The 19,811-nt window shown below is 43.6% G+C and overlaps 1 protein-coding gene across 3 annotated transcripts in view; it reads left to right on the plus strand.

Moving 5' to 3' along the window:
- Nucleotides 1–19,811, plus strand: part of KDM4B (lysine demethylase 4B) — an 82,115-nt gene that overhangs the window by 26,957 nt on the left and 35,347 nt on the right. For all 3 annotated transcript variants that reach the window (XM_080633814.1, XM_080633812.1, XM_080633813.1), the window contains exons 6-8: nt 9,502–9,551; nt 11,940–12,043; nt 15,966–16,103. In XM_080633814.1, the coding sequence (XP_080489940.1) occupies nt 9,502–9,551; nt 11,940–12,043; nt 15,966–16,103 (292 nt within the window). The remainder of the gene's footprint in view (nt 1–9,501; nt 9,552–11,939; nt 12,044–15,965; nt 16,104–19,811) is intronic.

A 19,811-nucleotide genomic window follows, 5' to 3' on the forward strand; every position in this document is an offset into this window, starting at 1 on the left:
ATTCCGTTCCCTCAGGAGGCCATTGCACAGGGTTCTTGAAGTGATCAGATGTGATTCTAAGTGTTGATTATTGAGATCTCGGTAACCCTTGCACCCTGGAGATCCTGTGAGTTCCTTAAAGAGAGCTTAGCTGGAATCACAGAGGTGTTTTGCCCTTGGGGGGACTGAGGACTCTGAATTAGTTACACTGACTTTTTGTTTTGCTCCATATGAGTAATTCCCTCCCTCATTCCACACACACACCCTCCACCCCCACCCCCCCACCCCCCCCCCCCCAAGTTTTACTTTTCCTATTTCTTGGCATTAGGGAATTCAAAAGATTTTTGCAGCCTTTCCTCCCTCGATGCCCAAGGTCTGCATCAGCCTTCCATGTGAGATGTGTGAGTGAGGTTGTTTTGCTCTTAAATGAGTGCACACATTTGCTGTTTGTGTGTTCTACTCTGACAGTAAAGATTTATAGGCTTGGTGGGGTGGAGTGGGGGAGAAAGGAGGGGCAGGGGAAGGCCATTGGGCTATGATGGGCTCCTTGCAGCTCACAAATTTCCTTCCTGCCTCTGCTATCCCATGTAATCTGTTTTACAGCCCTGCAGCTTTGGATGGGGAAAGAAGAGAATTTATGGTGATGGTTGATTTATAGATTAACTGCAACACCATTTGCTCTCGGGCAGCCTTGGCAAAACAAACCCCTTTTCTGATGATAAAAGGGATAGAGGAAGGAACAGTGATACCCATTAAAAGAAATAAAATGAAAGGGAGAGAGAAAGCATGGCCAGGCAGAACAGCTTTTCACTCTCCTACCCCTTCCAAAACTGTTATAGGTGGAAGCTGCTTTGGAGCAGGCTTTCTGCATTGAGAATCCATGTGCATGTTGATTTCCTCAGAGATTCATGAAAGGAGTGATATATTGAGATGCAGAGTTGCATCCCCCTGTAATTCCCTGCTAAATGAGAGCAGTGCAGCAGTGAGTTATTAATACAGGCTTTCGGCTTCATACACCGCAGTCATTAGTTAATCAATACAAACCACTCTACTGCTGATACTCAGGCGAGGCTGCCCTTGGGTCTGAGCTGGACTGTACCTCCTGGAGATGGTGCTGTGGGTGAAGGATGGTGGAAACCTGATGGGGAAGGGAGCAGTGCTAGGTGCCAGGCTGCTCTCTCAATCCCAGGAGTCAGCATATGGCTGAAGGAGCTCTAACCTGTGTTATGTGGATTATCTTCACCATCAGGTGCTTGCAATTGGAATAGTGGAGGTTTTTCTTTTTAATAGATTGCTGTTGTGTTTCATTATGCTGTTGTAGACAGATTATGGAAAGGTATTTTTTGTGATGCAGAGTCGTCACAGTGTTCTGGGGAGGTAGGATTCGTGTTGTCTGTCTTCCTTCAACCTCATCTAACACTGCAAGGAAATGCCAGGAAGATCAAGCAAAACTCTTGGACTGATGGGGACTGAGGAGGGAGTGTGGCTCTAAGAAAAGAGATGAAATGAGCTCAGCAGCCAGCTGGATGCTCATACCCATTTGGTCTCCCTCCTCCTTTCACTCAGCTCTGTGCTGTGTATGTGCTTCCTCCTCCAGAGTCCTCTTTCTGTTTCTGGTCCAAATCCACGGCAAGGAGCATGGTGTTAGTCCGTACTTCAGTGCCATTTTAGTTTGAGTCGTTCATTTTATGTCCATCTTGATGGGCCTGTTTAGTTAGTTTGCTGAAATGATAAACTCTTGGAGGTTGGGGTTCACCTGTGACTTGTGGTACCCAACTCAGGGAAGTGGAGATCCTTCTGATCTGTGCTTTGTAGCTCTCCATAATGATCTTGGAAGGTGGTAACGCTGCTGTGATCACATCCTTGTTTGCACAGCAGTGTCTTCAAGTGGACTCCTACTCCACCGACAGTGTTTAATGCATGTACTGCTGTTCTGCCGGCACTAATAATTCATCACAGCTCAGTGGTCCCAGGCTGGATTGAGAGAAGCACGTCTTTGATCCAAGAAGGCTCTTGCTGCAACTCGTTTGTGTGTTTTGAAAGTGTCTGCTCAAAGCTCAGGCCTGATTTGAAATGAAGATCTGTGGAAGTCTGACAGGATCACAGATTGGTTTTAATAACTGAGACTTTTGAACGGTGCACTCTGCCACTGAGACAAGATGGGAGGGAGATGTGCTTCCATGCTTCATATAACTCTTTCAGCCTGATCTGACTCGGGCCCTGGGGGAGAATGAGCTTGCAGATTCTGCCTTGGCATGGAACTGAAAGCAGGGGCTGGAAGCACCAGAAGGAAGCACCAGTGGTGCTGCAGAGCTTTGTCTTTATTCACATTTTGTCAACGCTTTGGCAGAAATCAGCAGGGATTTTTTTTCCTTTACTCAGCACAGAAAATTGACATTGGGTGATGCCAAGTGCAGTACAAGTGGAGTTTAAAATAACAGAAGCCTATAGGAGTGACAGTGCTGAAATAGCTCTCTGCATCCTGCATGCAGTTGTTAACTAGTTAATGTTCTGAGGTTTCCATCTGGCCAATCAACATGACAAAGGGGATCAAGTAGAAGAAATAAAGGAAACTTTACACACTGTGCCGCTGATCTTCATCACTTCTTAGCTGAAACACTTCTAGCTTTGATGCTAACAAGAACATAGGCCCTAGCTTCAAAGTAGTAGCTGTAGTTTGAAACAGTGCAGCTGGGTGGGTGAGGAGCATTAACCCTTTGGAATTTGTTTTTCCTCAGGAAGAGTGTCAGTGCGTTGTCATTGCAGTGGCATTGCACCTCCAGCTCAAGGGGGTTCCTAATCCAAAATACCTTTCCTTGCTAGCAAGCAGATTCCTTTTGTTCTCCTGTAAGCAATTATCTATAGGTTTTTCCAAAAGCTGCCCTATGAAGGAGGCCAGTTGGTACAAGGCGGGAACATCTGTGATCTCCCCTGGTTACCTTCTTTCTCCTTGTTGCTTGAGTTGCAGTGAGGTAATATAGGGTCTTTGAAGCCTAATCTTCGCTTGTATTTAGATTTCTACAATATCCACTACAAAAAGCATCCAGGAATTAATAATGGTGCCAGTTTTGGGAAATAAATCTGGTGTGAACAGGTTCTTCAAAACAAATACTAGAGAATGGCAAGGGGATGAATATTGTAGTCATTCATCTGTGTTGAATTGTGTAGTAATTATCTTCTTGGCCAAAGTGAATGAATAAATGATTTCATAGTGTTTTTCCCCAAACACCTTTTCTTAGCAAAATGCCTCCTTCATGCTGCTCATTCACTGCGTGCAGAAGCAGACTGTGGCTTTATTTGTATGGGTGGAAGGAGAGTCACTCCAATGTGATTCGTAATTGTGTGCTTTGTGCCTGGCATTTGTTGCAATGGAGCTGACTGGACTGGTACATGGGTACTGTTTCCAGGAGCAGATGGTTGTTCATATTAGGCTCTCTGCTTTAAAATAGTATTTAAAAATTGCCTTAGAGTTCTGGAAAAATCTCCTTTCTGTCGTCATTGAGGTCTGGGTTAGTGAACCCCTAGGAAAGCAGCCAAGTGTTCAGTGCTTTTGTGCAAATCTTGTAGTTACAACTTCAGGTGTACCTCTTAAACTTAATATATTTAATACTATTTCTAGCCCATGGCGACTTTAAGGGTTAAAGAGTCCTTTAGCAATGTGTGATTGGCACGGGTTAGGTTTGTTTCTGATCTTCCAACAGTCAATCCATTAGGATTTGATCCCAACGCCAGAGTAACCTGAGAGAATTCTGTCCATCGTCACTGGAAAACAAATAGAGAGTTTACAATTGCACAAACTGTAGTTTCTTAAAGGAAGAAGAAAATTCCTCGTCTTACTTTGCTGTTCTGTTAGCAGCAATCCTGCTTCTTGGTTCTTCATGTTGTGCTTGACAATGGGGTTGACAATCAGGCAGCACAGAAAAGAGATCTTACCCAGTGAAATAAGCCCTGTGGTCGAAGTGCTGGGAATGCTCACTGTGAGCCAGGCCCTTTCTAGGCAGGTTTTGTCCTGATCTTCTTCCTGTGCTGGTTCCCAAAGGATTGTATTGGAGCAGCTGCCTGCAGAGCTCATTTTTCCCCAAGCTTTAGAAGACAGGTTGATTTGGTGCGTTGTGTGGTTGTAATCTTGTTCTGTCATTACCTATTTACTCCTTAGTATGGCTTTTTGAGCAGGTACTCTCCAGCCTCTGTGTTTATCTTTCGTCCTATGTGTATTTCAATAAAAATGTCATTATTTGAAATCATTGACACTGCTGGTTAAAGACACTGAATTCCATCATCCATTGTCCTGTGAAATGATCCATTAAAGATAAAACTGCAGGCACTTGATAAAGATTCTTTCCTAAGAACAAGGAGCTCTCTGATCCATGTGTGATCTTATCTCCAGAGCATGTGTTTGCATTCTAGATGTAAAAGAGCCACAAAAGAAGGGGACAGACAAGGGAGGCCAGAGATTTTCCTTTCCAAATCGTGATCTTGAGGAGGGAAATTGGATATTTACAGCAAATTCACCCTGGGATAACCTCAGATATTGATGAGGAGAAGAAGAAGAAAGGGAGTTAATTTCTGTCTTTTAACAAACTGGGAGGGAGACACAGATCAAGGGAGGTTAAACAGGGAGGAACAGAGAAGTGGCCATGAAAGGGAGGGAGGTGACAGCAATATCGACAAAGGACCAATCCATTCTTGTTGAAATGCCTTTTTTGTTCATACTGGCTGCAAACCAGCTTAAAAACAGTGTGGAAAAAAACTACTTTTGGTGCTCTGAGCTTTACTTTGACACCGTGAGGAGATGTCATGTTCTGAGAGTTTTACCTGGTAGAAAAATTAGGCCTTAAGAGCAGGATATGAACTTTGCAAATGAGGGACCACCCTCTGCAGTGATAGTTCTTAACAGCTTCTATTGGGTGATAAATATATTCTGGATAGACTAAGGGGTTTTCTTTGGAGGGATTTCTGCTGTTGTGGGGGCTAAAGATGTTGAAGATCAAGGTTCAGATTATTCATTTATGGACCCACTTTGTCTTGCAGAGATGGAAATAATAGCTTTTTATTCTGCCTGTCATGTATGAGAGTAGGTTGGCATTTGAGTCTTCAAAGGGTCGATATTCTTGACACAGCTGAATCTGCTTTGAAGACACATAACTAACCTCCAGCTTGACGCATGGTCTTAGACATTTCAAATGTGCTGTTCTCTTGGTTTCTGTTCCTTATCTCAGTAATTAGAGCATGTTAAACTGTGTGGGGCCTGTTTGGCCAGACCTTGTGCAGACACTGTGAAGTTAACTTTCTGACCTTCTCCTGTGGATTGCACTGAAGTGACATTTCCAAGGCCTTGTGATTGAACCCCCTCCTGCCCATGGAGGCCAGTCTCTGGTAGGAAATGGGTGCACAGGATTGCCTAATCTAAAGACTGCTTAATTGCCCTGAGTTGGTGCCTCAGCTTTTGGGGGACGCTGAGCTAAGCGGCAGGATGGCCAGGTCCTCTGCCAAAGCCATAGCTTCAGGTGAGAACAGTCCCTCTTAAACAGAAAGACACCAGCAGAGAGGGCACGAGCAGGCTGCAGATTGCCTTTGGTGTGGAGAAGGTGTTCAATAGCTTTCAGTGGCCAAGAAGAAGACGACATTGAATGGAAGAAGCTGCAGTGAGGGAAGAATCTGAGTTCGACTGGAAAGTCCCTGAAGAGCATCTGATGCTGGAAGTTGCTGCTGTAGTGAATTCCCTGTTCTGTTGTCCCTGGGTGACTTCGGAACTAGTCCTTGGATCCCAGGATGGTCTGTCTGCTCTTTCTCACTGACACACTCGTTACATTCTTAACTCACAAGACATTTGCTTATTTATTTTCATTGTTCCTGATAATAATTCTAAGCCATTAGAGGGGAAAATTGTATTCAGAAATGCTGTTTCACACTTTATTTGTTTGATGATTTAGAGCGATAGAAAATAGCACATTTGCTGGCTTTTATAGTCTGATAATTATCCGCATCCATCAAGCCCCATTCCAGGGGAATAAACAAAACACCAAGAAAATTACACTATTAATGACATCCTTTATGGCAGATAGGAAGGATCTTGCTTTTATGTTAAGGATAAAAAAGGGGACTGTCCAGTTCAACTCATGTTAACAAAGGTTACCACTGTCGGGAGGTGATTGGCCAATGCATTTGTTGCTTTAGGACAAATACTGTGACCCTGATGTCTGGGAATTACAATCAATTTTGCTCAGGAACTCAGCAAATTATACAAGAGTAGAGATCAGAAATGCTGGGAATGGCTTTTTTGAAGCAAGTGGGGAAGCTGAAAGTCCTCTCACATAGAACAGCAAGTTCTGTATTAATTCATTTCAGGGAACTGCTCTTGTTTTTGTAGAAGGAGTAGCAAAAGGTAATTTAAAAGGATCAGGATATTACTTTGAGATTGTTGGCTTCGGGGGAAGATGACATTTGAGTCATACACCTATAACTTGAGATTCGTTTCTTCCCTGCTCTGTAAATCTTGTGTTCCCTGGCAAAGCAGCAAGCCATTATTCATGCCTAATGTGACAAATCGCTGAGCAGCAGGTTTTCAGCTTAAGCTCAGCCCTTTGTCTTGGTCAGCCACTGCAAGGCTGGCCCTCGGAACTCCATCCTTAAGGCATTGGTGACTTGATTCGTTTGCAAGCCCAGTTGCTTGCAAGTTTGATAGATCTTAAACCTGTTGCTGGTTTAACACTACATTGACTTCTCTTTTACTGGGGAGCCAGGCTGAACCAGGAGGGACAGATTCTGCACTCGAAGATGATGAGTATTTTCAGCAGTGTGTGTTCTCTTGGCTGTTGCAGGTGTTTTCTCTGATGCAGCAGCAGTCTGTTAAAAGATGGTTATTAAGAAGGGCTGTTAAATATTGATGCTGCCACATTCACTTCCCTTTAGTTGAGCTTGTTGGGGGCAATGGAAAATCCTTGCTCCGTCTTTGCTGTGGTTTAAAGGAAGTATCTGTTTGAAGCTGGGGTGCAGTTGGTCCTGCTCTGTGCCTCATTCAGGCTTGTCCAGGCAGAGGGATATCATGAAACTGCTTCTCTCAGTTCTTAGTCTGAGAGGTCCGTGGATACTCTATAGTCCATACTACTGGTTGGAAAAACCCCACCTGAAAAGTACTCACACTCATGCATATAGAAAAGAAAATGATTGGATGTGCTTTACCAGGCAGCATCTTGTCACTTGGCTCTGGAATTAAAGCCATTTTGCTGTTAGCTGAGGCCCAGCCTGTGGGTGCAGGAGGGGTGGTAACAAATCCTACTGGATGACAGCATTTTGTCAGTTCCCTCTGCCAAGGAGGTTTGTCCCCAACAAGTGCCTGGCAGTTTTTCATGGTGAAAGCAGGAGGATGGTACCATAAGGTCGTGCACAAAAGCCAGCCCTTGGTGGATGCTGATATGCTCAATAACAGCACTCCTTTGATTGCAGCAGGTTTTAATCTTTCCATGTCACCTCCATTGTTATTGTACCTTGTAATCAATCATTTCATGTCTAGATTGAGCGAGCTCAATCTGTGCCATACTTGCAGGAGCCTTCTGTTGCTCTTGCTGGTTTTAAATAGCAACCCAAAGTCTTCCTTTATTGCCTATCTCTATGTAAATCAGTCAGATCTGTGAGTGTAACTTAAAGCAGAATTTGACCTACTTTGAATTCTCTTCTGCAGTTGGTTTTTTGAATCCCTAAGAATAAATGCAGAAGGACAGAGGTTCAGAGACTGGCCCAAAGACTGGCCCAAAGAGAAGTTAATTTCTAAACCTGGAGCCAGCTGTTACCAAGAGGCTATTCTGCGGTAGGGCGTCTGATTTGTGTATTATTCCATAGAGTTCTTCTAAAGAAGCTGGAATTCCTCCTTCCTTGCTGGTTTCTATCCAAACAAGTCCTTTTTCTTTTCTCTCTGTGGACTGTTCTCCAAAGCTCAGCTTGCCTTTTTGCAGGCTGCAGTCTCAGATAACACAAAATAACCATGTTCCAATGTATTAAACTTTGAACATCCTCAAGATTTAATTAATCTTATCTTTACAACTCCCAATTACAGGCACTAATGAAGTGAAGGTTGCATTGTAGACTGGGGATATTACATTAATCATCTGCAGCCTTGGAGCCATAAATGAGTCCTTTCCCAATCCTTCAGCACTTTTCCCAGAAGGAATGGAATGTCTCATTTCCCTGTTTTAGGGGATGTTAATCCTACAAAGAAGCTTTGGATTGGGATTAGTTTTATCACATTTATGTAAGTGATGAATGGGCTTTGTAAGAGGAAGGCTTTGAGCTTTGTCGCAGACAGATGAAATTGAATTGCTTGATAATTATGCAGTTTTGGGCACTGTCAAACTTTGGTCAGAGGATGTTGGGAGACTGTTGCTGTATTTATTATTTTACAAGATTAGGTGCTACATAGTGTTTTACCTTCGATTTCACTTAAGCCATCAGCTGAAATCGGCTTAATGTCTAAATCTTGAAGCATCCTATGTATGATTTCTGTCCTTTGTTATCCTTCCTAGCCTGGCAGAGCACAACAGGTAAGCTTGGGTTTTGTACAAAAGCAGTACAGGATAGGGCTTCTATCTATTTTGAGAGATCCTGATGTAAGTAGAGCAGTACTGTTCACCTGTGTGGTCGCCCACTGCAATATCCTGTTTGCAGCCTGTTCTAATGAGCCGTGAGGGTTTTGATGTCTTTATTGGAAATAACAAAAATAATGGATGTTTTATTATTCACATTGAAGCAAAGTTATAGCTGGCAATAAATGTCAGGGAGGAAAATGTAAATTCTTAAAACTCTGTTACAAGAAGTGCTACAAGCACCACGTTTGATTTGATGCAGTGTGTGAACAGTAACTTACAGAATTCCATTGACATTAGAACGTGTCGTCATGTTAAATGTGTCCCAGAATCCCAGCCTGGTTTGGGTTGGAAGGGACCTTAAAGCTCATCCAGTTCCAACCCCTGCTGCGGGCAGGGACCCCTTCCACTAGAGCAGCTTGCTCCAAGCCCTGTCCAGCCTGGTCTTGTAGATATGGCAATTGTATATGCATTGTAGATGTGGCAGTGAACACATCCCTCCTGCACACCTTTCCAGTCCATCTGAAGTTAGTTGTGTGTTAATCTTTGTCACAGGTTTTGTTTTGCAGGTATCTTTCCAGCAGAAACCATGGCTGCTCTTCCCTGTACTGATTTGTTTCTCTTTTGTCTAGTGCTGTGTCATCCCTTTGTTTTCTCAGTGTTTCTTCTACCTTGTGAACTCCTGTGGTGCTGTTGGAAAACATTTAGGCAAATGACACACATCATGTAACCTTTCTGAAGACTTTGAGTGAAATACTGGCCTTCCTCCATGTATTACATGTGACTGATACCTTCCAGCCTTAGGAAATATTGGTGTTATTTCCAGCCATTATTTGTGAATGTGCTGTGCTACAAATTCTGACCACACTTGTTTCCAGCCTTTGTTTTTTTTTTGCTGTTTTTACATTAATGATGATTTTCTTCTGTGTCAACTCTCTCCTAGGTATGCCATACCTCCAGAGCACGGCAAGAGATTGGAACGCCTGGCAAAAGGTGAGCTTTGCTTCACAGAATCACAGAAACCCAGCCTGATTTGGGTTGGAAGGGATCTTGAAGCTTATCCAGTTCCAACCCCTGCCACAGGCAGGGACCCCTTCTGCTGGAGCAGCTTGCTCCAAGCCCCTGTGTCCAACCTGGCCTTGAACACTGCCAGGGCAGCCACAGCTTCTCTGGGCACCCTGTGCCAGCGCCTCAGCATCTTCATAGTGTTTGGACTTGTACCTTCCTCCTGTGTTTGGACCAACACACGGGTATGTTCTTGGTGAAACCCAAAGCATGGCAGGGGAGAATCCTGCCCTTGTTTGAAACAGATTGATAAGGAATTGTCATCAAACTGGTTCTTACGAAACAGTTGCAAGAGCTGCTTGATGAACCTGCTGCATTGGTAGAATGGCTTCAGAGGCAGAAAACCTGTGGCTGAATTTTCCTACTAGTACAACTTGCCAGGTTTTCTAAAAGTTACTTTTGAGGCTATTAAAGGAGCCAGTAAATCCAGATGACCTGTAGAATCTGCAATAGCAACATCTGACATAAGTAGAGCATAAGTTTCTTGCTGTTTGTAACTTACTTTTACTGATGATCACTATTTGAGACACATCAGTGGTTGGTGATGTATCAACCAGAAGCAAATTATCAATGATCTCATCTTTACGTTAGGTTTCTGTTGCTTAATACTCTCAGTAGTTGGGATGGGTGATGTTTTGAAACAACAGTGAAATAGTATTACTACTGCTTGGGCATTCTTCCTGTCCCGTGCATCAGTGGTTTATACTATGAGGAAGTTTACTATGGAGAAATGAGTGTGCAATTAATATGGAAAATGAATAGTGGAGCTGTAAATGGGCTCACTGGGAGAGCTGTGGAGCCCATGGAGAGAATGTTAATGTGTTGCCATGTTATTGGTGCTAATCACTTAAAATGTGTTTCTTTATTAGTAGCCTTAATGAGAGCCACTTAAACTGTGCATTAAAAAGAGGAACTGCAGAGAGGGACGACAGGCTGGTAGCAGACAGTCATAATTTTAATGGAAATGCTTTTAGGACAAAAATACAAGAAAATCTGGAATCCAGTAATCCTTTCCACTTCCTGAAACCCTTTCCATTACCTTTCATCCATTAGTTTTGTTTCCAGACCTAGAGTTATTTGTTTTCCTCAGTGGTGATGGGTTTTGGTCCTCGTGAACACGTAATTTGTTGCTGAATCACCCACTCGGAGTGAAACACATGGTCTTGAAGCAAAGGGTGTCACACTGGTTGAGCTGCCATTTCTGGAAGCAAAGTGCTGACATCAAGGGGTTTATTCAGGTTTTATACTGCAATTTGAGTGTGTTTAATTATTTGTGATGGGTGTGATAGCTCAATATGGCTCTTGTAGCTATTTAATAATGGTGCTGAGATGCTGAGTCAGCTCATACTGGCTCTGCCAGGCTTGTGAGTGACCACTGTGGCCAGTGAATGCATGTTCCTCCTTCCACTGCCTTGTGAGGAGTATTAACATCTAAGCATTAACATGCTTATTTTTGTTCTTTTAAGGGGGTGGTACATAGGGCAAATTGATTTGGAATCATAGAATGGTTTGGATTGGAAGGGGCCTTAAAGATCATCTGGTTCCAACCCCCTGCATGGGCAGGGACATCTCACGCTAAACCATCTCACCCAGTGCTCTGCTCAGCCTGGCCTTGAACACTGCCAGGGATGGAGCATTCACCACTTCTCTGGTTCTAGTGCCTCAGCACCCTCACAGGAAGAACTTCTTCCTTATCAACTTGAACTTCCCCTGTTTCAGTTTGAACCCATCACCCCTTGTCCTATCGCTCCAGTCCCTGATGGAAGAGTCCCTCTCCAGCATCCTTGTAGCCCCCTTCAGACACTGGAAGCTGTTCTGGTATCTCCACGCAGCTTCTCTTCTCTGATCCGAACAGCCCCAATGTCCTCAGCCTGGCTCCCTACAGCAGAAAAGGACATGTTCGTGTTCAGAGGAGGTGATGCATACTTGTTGCTTTTGCCTTGTTCGTACTCAGAAAAGGGCTGGCCCAGGGTGAGGTCGAGCCAAAACTCGAGCCAGACAGGTTTGGTTTCTTAACGTGCTATGCTTTTACTGGGATTTTGGCCAAGATACTCACTCCCAGACACAAGAGACTTAGATTGCTCTCAATTTGAATGGAATTTAGACTTGATGTGCCTCAGTATGCAAGGTTTTGTCACAAAATTGATGTGGTATTTTAAGCACTGAGGGATGTGCTAATTACAGCTTCAATTGTGTGCCTGTTGTCTTGATCCATATATTTAGGCAGGTTTTGATTTTGTCAGCTTGTCTCTACTTAAATCCTTGATTTGATACAAGATTCCTATAGCGCCTACTCCTCTTTTATTGTCTTCACAGGATTTTTTCCAGGAAGTTCTCAGGGATGTGATGCTTTCCTCCGTCACAAGATGACCCTCATTTCACCCTCGATCTTGAAGAAATATGGCATTCCTTTTGACCGGGTACGTACAAAGGGTGCATTGAAGACACTGGTGGGTTGTGGAGGTGCACAAAGCACCGCACCCCTCTCCTAAGGAAACAATTCATCACAAGCCTGAGGAGCAGCCTGCTTCATTTCTAAATGCATTATTATGCTAAATGTATCCTATCAGTTTAAACCAGGTGCCTGCCTGTAAATGAGGATTTGTGGTTTGGCTCAAACACTCACTGTGAAGTGCCTCTCTTCATAAAAGCTTTCACTAGAACTAACTTTGTCAATTAGGGAGCCTCTGCAGGTGGAGAGGGGCAAACTGTAATACAAATGCTGGGGCTTATCAATAGGCAGCATAACTCGCTGGGAATTTTGGAACACACTTTTTTCTCCTGGATCCAATGTGAACCAAGAACTGGAGCTGGATGTACTGATTCAGTTGTGTAAGCATTCACTGTACACTAGGCCAGTAAGGATCCATGAATCTCTTAAGTTCTCTTATTTGAAATGAGGGGTCAGGTTTATTTGGTGTGATCATTTTAATGTGCTTATTTTTAACGTCTTCTGGCAAAAGTAAATCTCTTCAGCCAAGTGTGCTTACTATGGATGTATCACAATCAAACGCTACTGCTGCTGTGTGCTGACAGCACACAGAGCCTGTCCTGCCTTTGGATATGGAAAAGGAATTGAGTTAGAGGTACTGGGACTCTTAACTCCAATGGGAAGTGTCAGAGGATGCCTGGCTCAAATTGATTTCATCCTTCCCCATCCCCTTTGCATCATCATCTGTGGATATTATGGCCATCTTTTTCTAAATAAGAACTCTTGAGTCCTGGTATTTCTTCTTTTACATGGTTTTTGGAGTTATTCCACCTGAGACAAAGTATTGCACCTATTTGATGAGCCTGGTGAGTCTTTAAGATGGAAGTAAAAGATCTGGGCTCTTTTATAGCATAAAAACTATGAATTCATTCAATTTACTGCTCCAGAGACTGTTTCATTTTTCCTAGCGGGAGGCTGTGATGAATGAAATTTGAAGTGTGATCAAGCAGCTTGTGAGATGAGCTCGCTGTCAGGGCAGGGGAGAGTGGCACGGAGCAATGTGGTGCTTATGGTTCAACATCAGTGACCAGACTTGGCCTGGTTTGTACATGATGGTCGATATTAAATTGTTCATAGAAAGCAACAAACCGTTTTCTTTCATCATTCTATCTGTGGAACCTAATTCCCAAGTGTGAGAACACAGGTATCTGCTACACATGGTTGAAAATAATAAGGAAAAGACCCAGTTGTGGGCTCTGACTTTGTGATAAGGATTTTCACTTTACGAATTTCAGGAAAGTGGGCATGTGGATTGGAATAATGGGGGACATCTCAGTTTATTGCATAGATGCTCCTCTGAGAAATGACTTTTGAGAGAGAATAAGACATTCTCTATTTTAACCATATACAGAAAAGAATAGAAAATCTGTAGCTAGCACAAGCTCCTGAGACATCTGACTTGAACTTTATTTATTATCCTAAACTGTAAAGTTTAAGGCTTTCTTATGCTGCTTTCTGCTTCAGTATCAGTTACAGGCTGTGTCTTGCTGCTTCTTGTGGTGTTTTCCTTACGAAGTTTGTTTTAACCAGAAGCCAGAAGTGGTGCAGTGGCTAAAAAGCATGCACTGCTTGTCTAAAGAAGCAGCTGAAAATGAATCTCTGCCATTTCGTTCAAGCAGCGTGTTGGGGCAGTGCTCTTGGGTCTGCTGGAGCTCAAAAAGCAAAGGAAATTCTTATAGGACTTCAAATGTTTGAATGTTGTAGGTAGGCATCATTTTCTCCAGCATAACCCATTGTTGTATGTTTGCTTTTCCATCTGTCTGACTTTGTATACTGAGTGATTTCTGATCAATAACCAGGTAAGGCAACCAAAGGAGGCTGACAAGAGGTAATAGATGAATACTTTCCTTCCAAGCTTGTCCCAGGTCATTGTTGCTGAGCTGTGTGGTGATAGGGATGTGATACAAAGCTTTTTAAATAAGGGAGTTTCTAATTTATTGCTTGGTAGAAAGTCTTTACCAGCTTTCTGAAGCCTAACTTGGCTTCCCACTATGAACCTTTGATTTGTGACATGATGATTCTTTGCAGATTCATGTCTGGGGTCTCCTCCATGCTGAGTATATGTAAATACTAAGAATCTGATTTCTGTCTCCCTGTTACTTACACACGCACACAAAGGAGAGGCCAGTGTACACATGGAGGACACTATTAATGTCAAACCCAAACTTTCTCTTTTAAAGCAAAAGGGGTTATTAACATGTTACTTAAATACAATTCCTAATCTTGATTTACAGGAGTGTCTTTTTTATGGTGGCTTCTTTCTTCTCTATAGCACTCACTGGAAGGATGCTCTTAAGTGTAAAAAGGAGGAGGAGATCTCTTTAGTCTGAATTGCCTATATCCGAATACCTCCTGTCCTGAAATAGTAGCTTTTGGAGGGGATCGCTGTTATTCAGAAGCAGGGAACATGTGCCATTTTTCTTTAGAAACAGAGACAGGATCCCTTCATCTGAATTCTTGGCAGATTTCAATGAAGTGAATAGGCCCACATTTATGAATCTCTATAGCAGTATTCTGTGGAAAAAAAAAAAGAAACAGATCCATACTGGGGCTTTTTAATAATTAAAAATGTGTATTTCTGTAATCTCCTATTGATTTTTCCATTTATTTCTCAAGAGCTTGCAGAAGTCAGTAAATTTGGGGCTTTCTCCATGAGTGGCAGTTTATGCTGGCTTTCCTTCAATAGTTATTACTTTTCTGCATGGCCTATCCATCATCTTGAGTGCTTTCTAATTTATGGTAGGGATAATGTTGACAGCAGTGGCATAGAGGACATACACTGTGGGCTTGAAATGAAGACACCAGGATGTAGATTTTCTGACAGAAACATAATCTTTCTGTCTTCTGAAGTTAGCAATCTATCCCTCTGCTTTGATTTACGGATGGGGCGGGTGGAAGGGTGCTCCACGAAGCTGGGTACGACCGGACTTCAGCACCTCTCATCCAGCAGTACTGCAGGAGCTTCTTGTATTGTAGCAGCTCGTATTCTTTCTCTTCTTTTACTTATTCTGCTAATGCTAATGTCAGCAGCAAGTTCAGGTGTTGGTAAATGTTTTAGCTTCTGTCTGCTCACATTTTCTATTTGGACCCATCCTCGTGTTTGTGAGTGTATGTTGTTTGGAATCTCCATAGGCTCAGAACTGCTGTGTGCTGAGTTACTGCTGGTGGGAAGGGATCCAAATGGAAGTGGTTTGGCATGTGACTGCTCTGAAAGGTCTGTCAGCACTTTTGGCTTGGAAAGACAGGGAAGGTCAAACTCTGCCTCTTTCAGACCCTGTGGAAGGGAGGTGCTGGTGAAGGCTTGCTAAGCTGGGGAGCTGGGCTGGAAGGGTGGCTCCAGGCATGCTGTGTCATAGGATCTGTGCTGTACTCAGTCACATCCCTATTTTCCTCAGTGTCGTCTCTGCATAAGATGTAAAAAGAGATTTTCTAGAAGCATCACAGATTGATTGGCCCCTGATTACAGCTGTAATCTGTAGAGATTTTAACCCTTACATTAATAATGTCTATAATGCTTATTGTAGTTTTAATTTTACTGCAGTAGATAAATGGTGGGCTGTAGCTTTTAGGGTGTTTGGCTTATGGGTGTAATGGGAGTAAGACTGATAAATGTGAGTGAGGAAATAAATGCAATGCAAGGTAGCATGTACTTCAGTAGGACTCTGCAATGCAGAGTGCATGTTAGGAGGGAAACACAGTGTTCTTGGCTCCACTGGCCTGGTGGTAGGCGTGTAGATTTGGACTTAACATGAGCTGAAGTGGTCATGATCTAAAGATTTGATTTTATAGGTATCTGCTCTCCAGCTGCTACATTAACTGATCCGTGGGTATCTCATCCTTTTGTTTTTCAGATCACCCAGGAAGCTGGAGAATTCATGATTACATTTCCTTATGGATACCATGCCGGCTTCAACCATGGCTTCAACTGTGCTGAGTCTACCAACTTTGCTACTTTGCGATGGATCGACTATGGAAAAATGGCAACCCAAGTAGGTGTTTGTTGGGATGAAGGGCTCTTTAAAACCAGGAGCTCATGCAGTACAAAGGAGAGTGGGACACTTACCCTTAAGAACAAAGAGGAAAGTGCTGTCGTTTTGATGATGTGCTCTTTCAGTTGTGCCATGCTGCTGGTTTATGCCTGTTGATACCTCTTGTCATTTTGAGGGCAAAGTAATGACTTTCTCAAATGCTGGATGTTACACACACCTTGTAAAGAGGTTGTTTTGAGACTAGTAGGTTTGGATTAGTTTTCTCATGCATCCAAACTACATTTCACAGTGAATAAGGTGACTGATGTAACTGAATACAATTCATTAGGTACACACTGAAGGAGAAGGAATAAGCTGGGAATACCTTTAAGCTTTAATAAGACTATGGTAATAACCTTCTGAAAGGATCTGAGTTTCTCTAATCTATGCACTCGGTTAACTCTGAAGAGCAGAGTCATGTTGAAATGCCTGGGTGGCTATTTCCATTAGGGCAAATTTCCTGCACGTTTTGTCACTTCTGGCAGTTCTGGAGTCAGTGACAGCTTTCATGCCAGCACACACACACCGTTCTCTTGGGTTTAAGTGTGAAGTGCAACTGATTCAACAGCATCTGTGAAGTTTTAAAGTGGGTGTCAGTTCCACATGGTCTTTGGGGAAAGGAGAGATGGGGGGGGGGGGGCGCATTTGGAAATTGCTTCAGATATTCCTTTCCAAAAAGGCAGGCTCAGTTTTTGCTTTCCAATAGCATTTATAACCTTTTCTGCATTTATTTTTCTTCTATCCACTCAGCTTGACTCTGTAGCTTTTGTAATGCATCCTAACGCTTTCCTCTGGACAAAACCAGCTCTGTTCAAAGCAGACTGCAAGTCCATCTGTGTCTCAGTCTGTGGAACAATGTGGTGCTGTCCATTTTTCCTTCACAAAGGTTTATATTGAGAGTAGCAAAAGGCAGATGATTGCTGCCTGGCATGAGTCCCTTCTCAGGGTTGGGATCCTGGGGTCTCTTTAACCTTCCACCTTTTTGCTGTAATGCCTTTGGGCAGTTTGGAGCCAAGCTGGATTTTCTGCACAGGATTACATTGGGCAGTGATCAGCATTGGGTGTTGATCAGCCCCAGTGGCTGCTTTGTGCCTAATGTGAGTCACTGGGTTTTGCTTCTGGAGGCTGGTGCTGTTCCTGGCACTGCAGACTTCAGGGGATCTTGTAGAATAACAAAACCCCGTATGCCATTTCTTTTCTTTTTCCCTTTTAATAAATGAAGAGCATTAAATTGCTACTAACGGCAAGTGAAATTCTCTCACAACAGAAGAATCCTCATGCTGAAAAGTTACTGTTTGTCCTGTCTGCGTCCACCAGTGTTCAAGTGGTGAACCCTACATTGGTGTTTGTATCCCACTGTTCATATTCCACTGATGCTGCAGTGGCAATAACTGAGGCTCCAGGGTTTGGTGGAGGCTGGAACGGGAATCATACATTGAATTTGTGCTGGAGTTAAAGGGATGAGTAAGAAAACCCTAGAACCGTAAAAGGCCTCCAATCAGTGTTAAGTGTCTTCAACTCAAAAATAGCCAAGCCAACTTGGTTTGAAAAGGTGAAGAATTGTGTTTGTCTGCTCTGACCTTGTACAGCAGGTTTATCTGTGGCAAATGGTCATGGTATTACACCCCAGAAAATGGGGTTTATCGTCGGAATTCTGACAGACCCTTAACTACAGCAGTGCCAGCAGGCACCGCTCTAATATTAAAGCAATTTTGGCTTCAGCCATGTGTTCACAAACAAGTGACATTTGGGAAGTGCAGCTTTAGATTGAGCCTCCATGCTTACATTGTTAAGCAGCGTAGCGTGAAATTACTGAACAAGCAGCACAGAGAGCTCTGAGCAAATCTGGGCAGAGAAAGTTGAAGTGTGGAAGGAGCTGCCCAATTTATTTCCATTGCACTCGCTGACACTTGCCTGTTCAGGGGTTTCTGCTTAATATTGCCTAAAGCACACACTGCACACGTGTTAATTAACCCTTTGGTGCTTTGCTCTGGGGTTCCAGAGGAGGTATGAAGGCTGTTACACTGCAAGGGCCAAAGGTTTGTTTAAATCTCATTTGAAGTTAAACAGGATCTGAATGAAATACCAGCCGGCTCTGTGTGCTCAAGCTGGGGAGAATTCATGGAGAGAGGGGCTTCCTGGAACGTGTGAGTTTGGGTTAACTACTGCAGGTTTGCTGAATTTAAGGAACAGCTCTATTGACTGCAGTGCTCTCAGGCTGTCCTGCCCCACATCGAAGCAGGATTTCTTCTTCTTGTCACACACTCCTTTCTAAAGTTCTCAAAGTGTTGACTGTGCAGCACTCTGCAGGGCCATCCTCTTACTGCCCCAAAGCCACTTGGCTGGAAGGTGATTCCTCTCCTTTCCTGAGGTTAGCAATACAGCTCTCATGTCCTGCCAGCACTCCTGAGACTGGGGACGAGGCAAGGTTCAGAATTAGCCTCTTGTAATGTTCTCCTGGACATTATGCTGGGGATGAGATTTGGATTGTGCTCCACTGAGAGCAATGTAAGTCAATGGCATAGCACGAGAGAGAGCTCACATAGGAAGGTAATGGCTCACCTCCGAGAAACAGGAACAGAGCTCTGCTAATTGCCTGCCAGATGGATGAAATGTTCTGCTAACCACAGCAGAACCTGCCTGGGCTGTAAAAATACATAATAACCAGAGTGAAGTTTAAAGATCAGCTTCTCTTGCACTGGTTCTGCTCTAATTGTACAACAAGCATGAGCGTTAGCACAGGAAGGAAAAGTGATGGCTGCAGGGTTGCGTAGGAAGGTAATAGTGGGAATTTGTGCTTGTGTCTGTGCAAAGTTGTAACCAGGATGAACAGATGCTTAAAAATTCCAGTAGAAATTGCTTTGGTGAATCCTGAAGTGAAAGAACTGCCTGTCCTGGTTGGCTCAAAGCTTTTCCAGAGCCTGGTGGGAGTTTTGGAGTCTCTTTAGGAACTGCTTGGCAGAAGTTGATGGGAAGGAACTGGAAGGTGAAGCACACACACTGCGAGGGTGTGTGCTCGTGGGGTTCATGTCCTTAGGTGGAAGTTGTAACCATTGCTGCCAAGTAGCCTCTTACTGTAAGAACACACTGACCAAAACATCTCTTTGGTTTGCTGATCCTTCTCATAATTGCTTCTGTAGCCTCAGTGCTGAGTGCTGGGATGTGACAGACAAAATTCATGTCATCTCTCATGCCAGGTATAAATCCTCAGCACTGATTGCTCTCTGTTCCCAGCAAATGTCAATCTCCTTGCATTCAGAGGGAAGGTATAACATCCTCCTTTGCTTCAGGTTTCAATGACGTGGTGATAGACCGCTGGGAAATAGATGCCTTGCATACAGCTGGACATTGTGCCCAGAAGTCTAAGAATTAACAGCTCTTTAACTGTTACCCATTTATTGTCAATGTAAATGTCTCCATCTGCTCTCGAGGAACCTCGTGTTGCAGTTGACTTCTTTCCAGCCAAGGTGACTTGGAGGCCAAGCACAGCTTGCCTGTGCCACCTCATCAGTGTGAAGGGCTGTGGTTGAGCAGCACATCTGTCAGTGCCTTGTCTCGGGATGGGAGAGGGACCTTCAGTTAATCATGGGGCTCCCATAGATAATCCTGGTGTGCTGTCACTAGGTCTTCCCAAATACGTGATGGGAATTCATTTTGGCATCCTTTGCG

Source organism: Psittacula echo, assembly GCF_963264785.1.
Source record: "Psittacula echo genome assembly, chromosome: 24".
In the NCBI taxonomy this organism is placed as follows: domain Eukaryota; kingdom Metazoa; phylum Chordata; class Aves; order Psittaciformes; family Psittacidae; genus Psittacula; species Psittacula echo.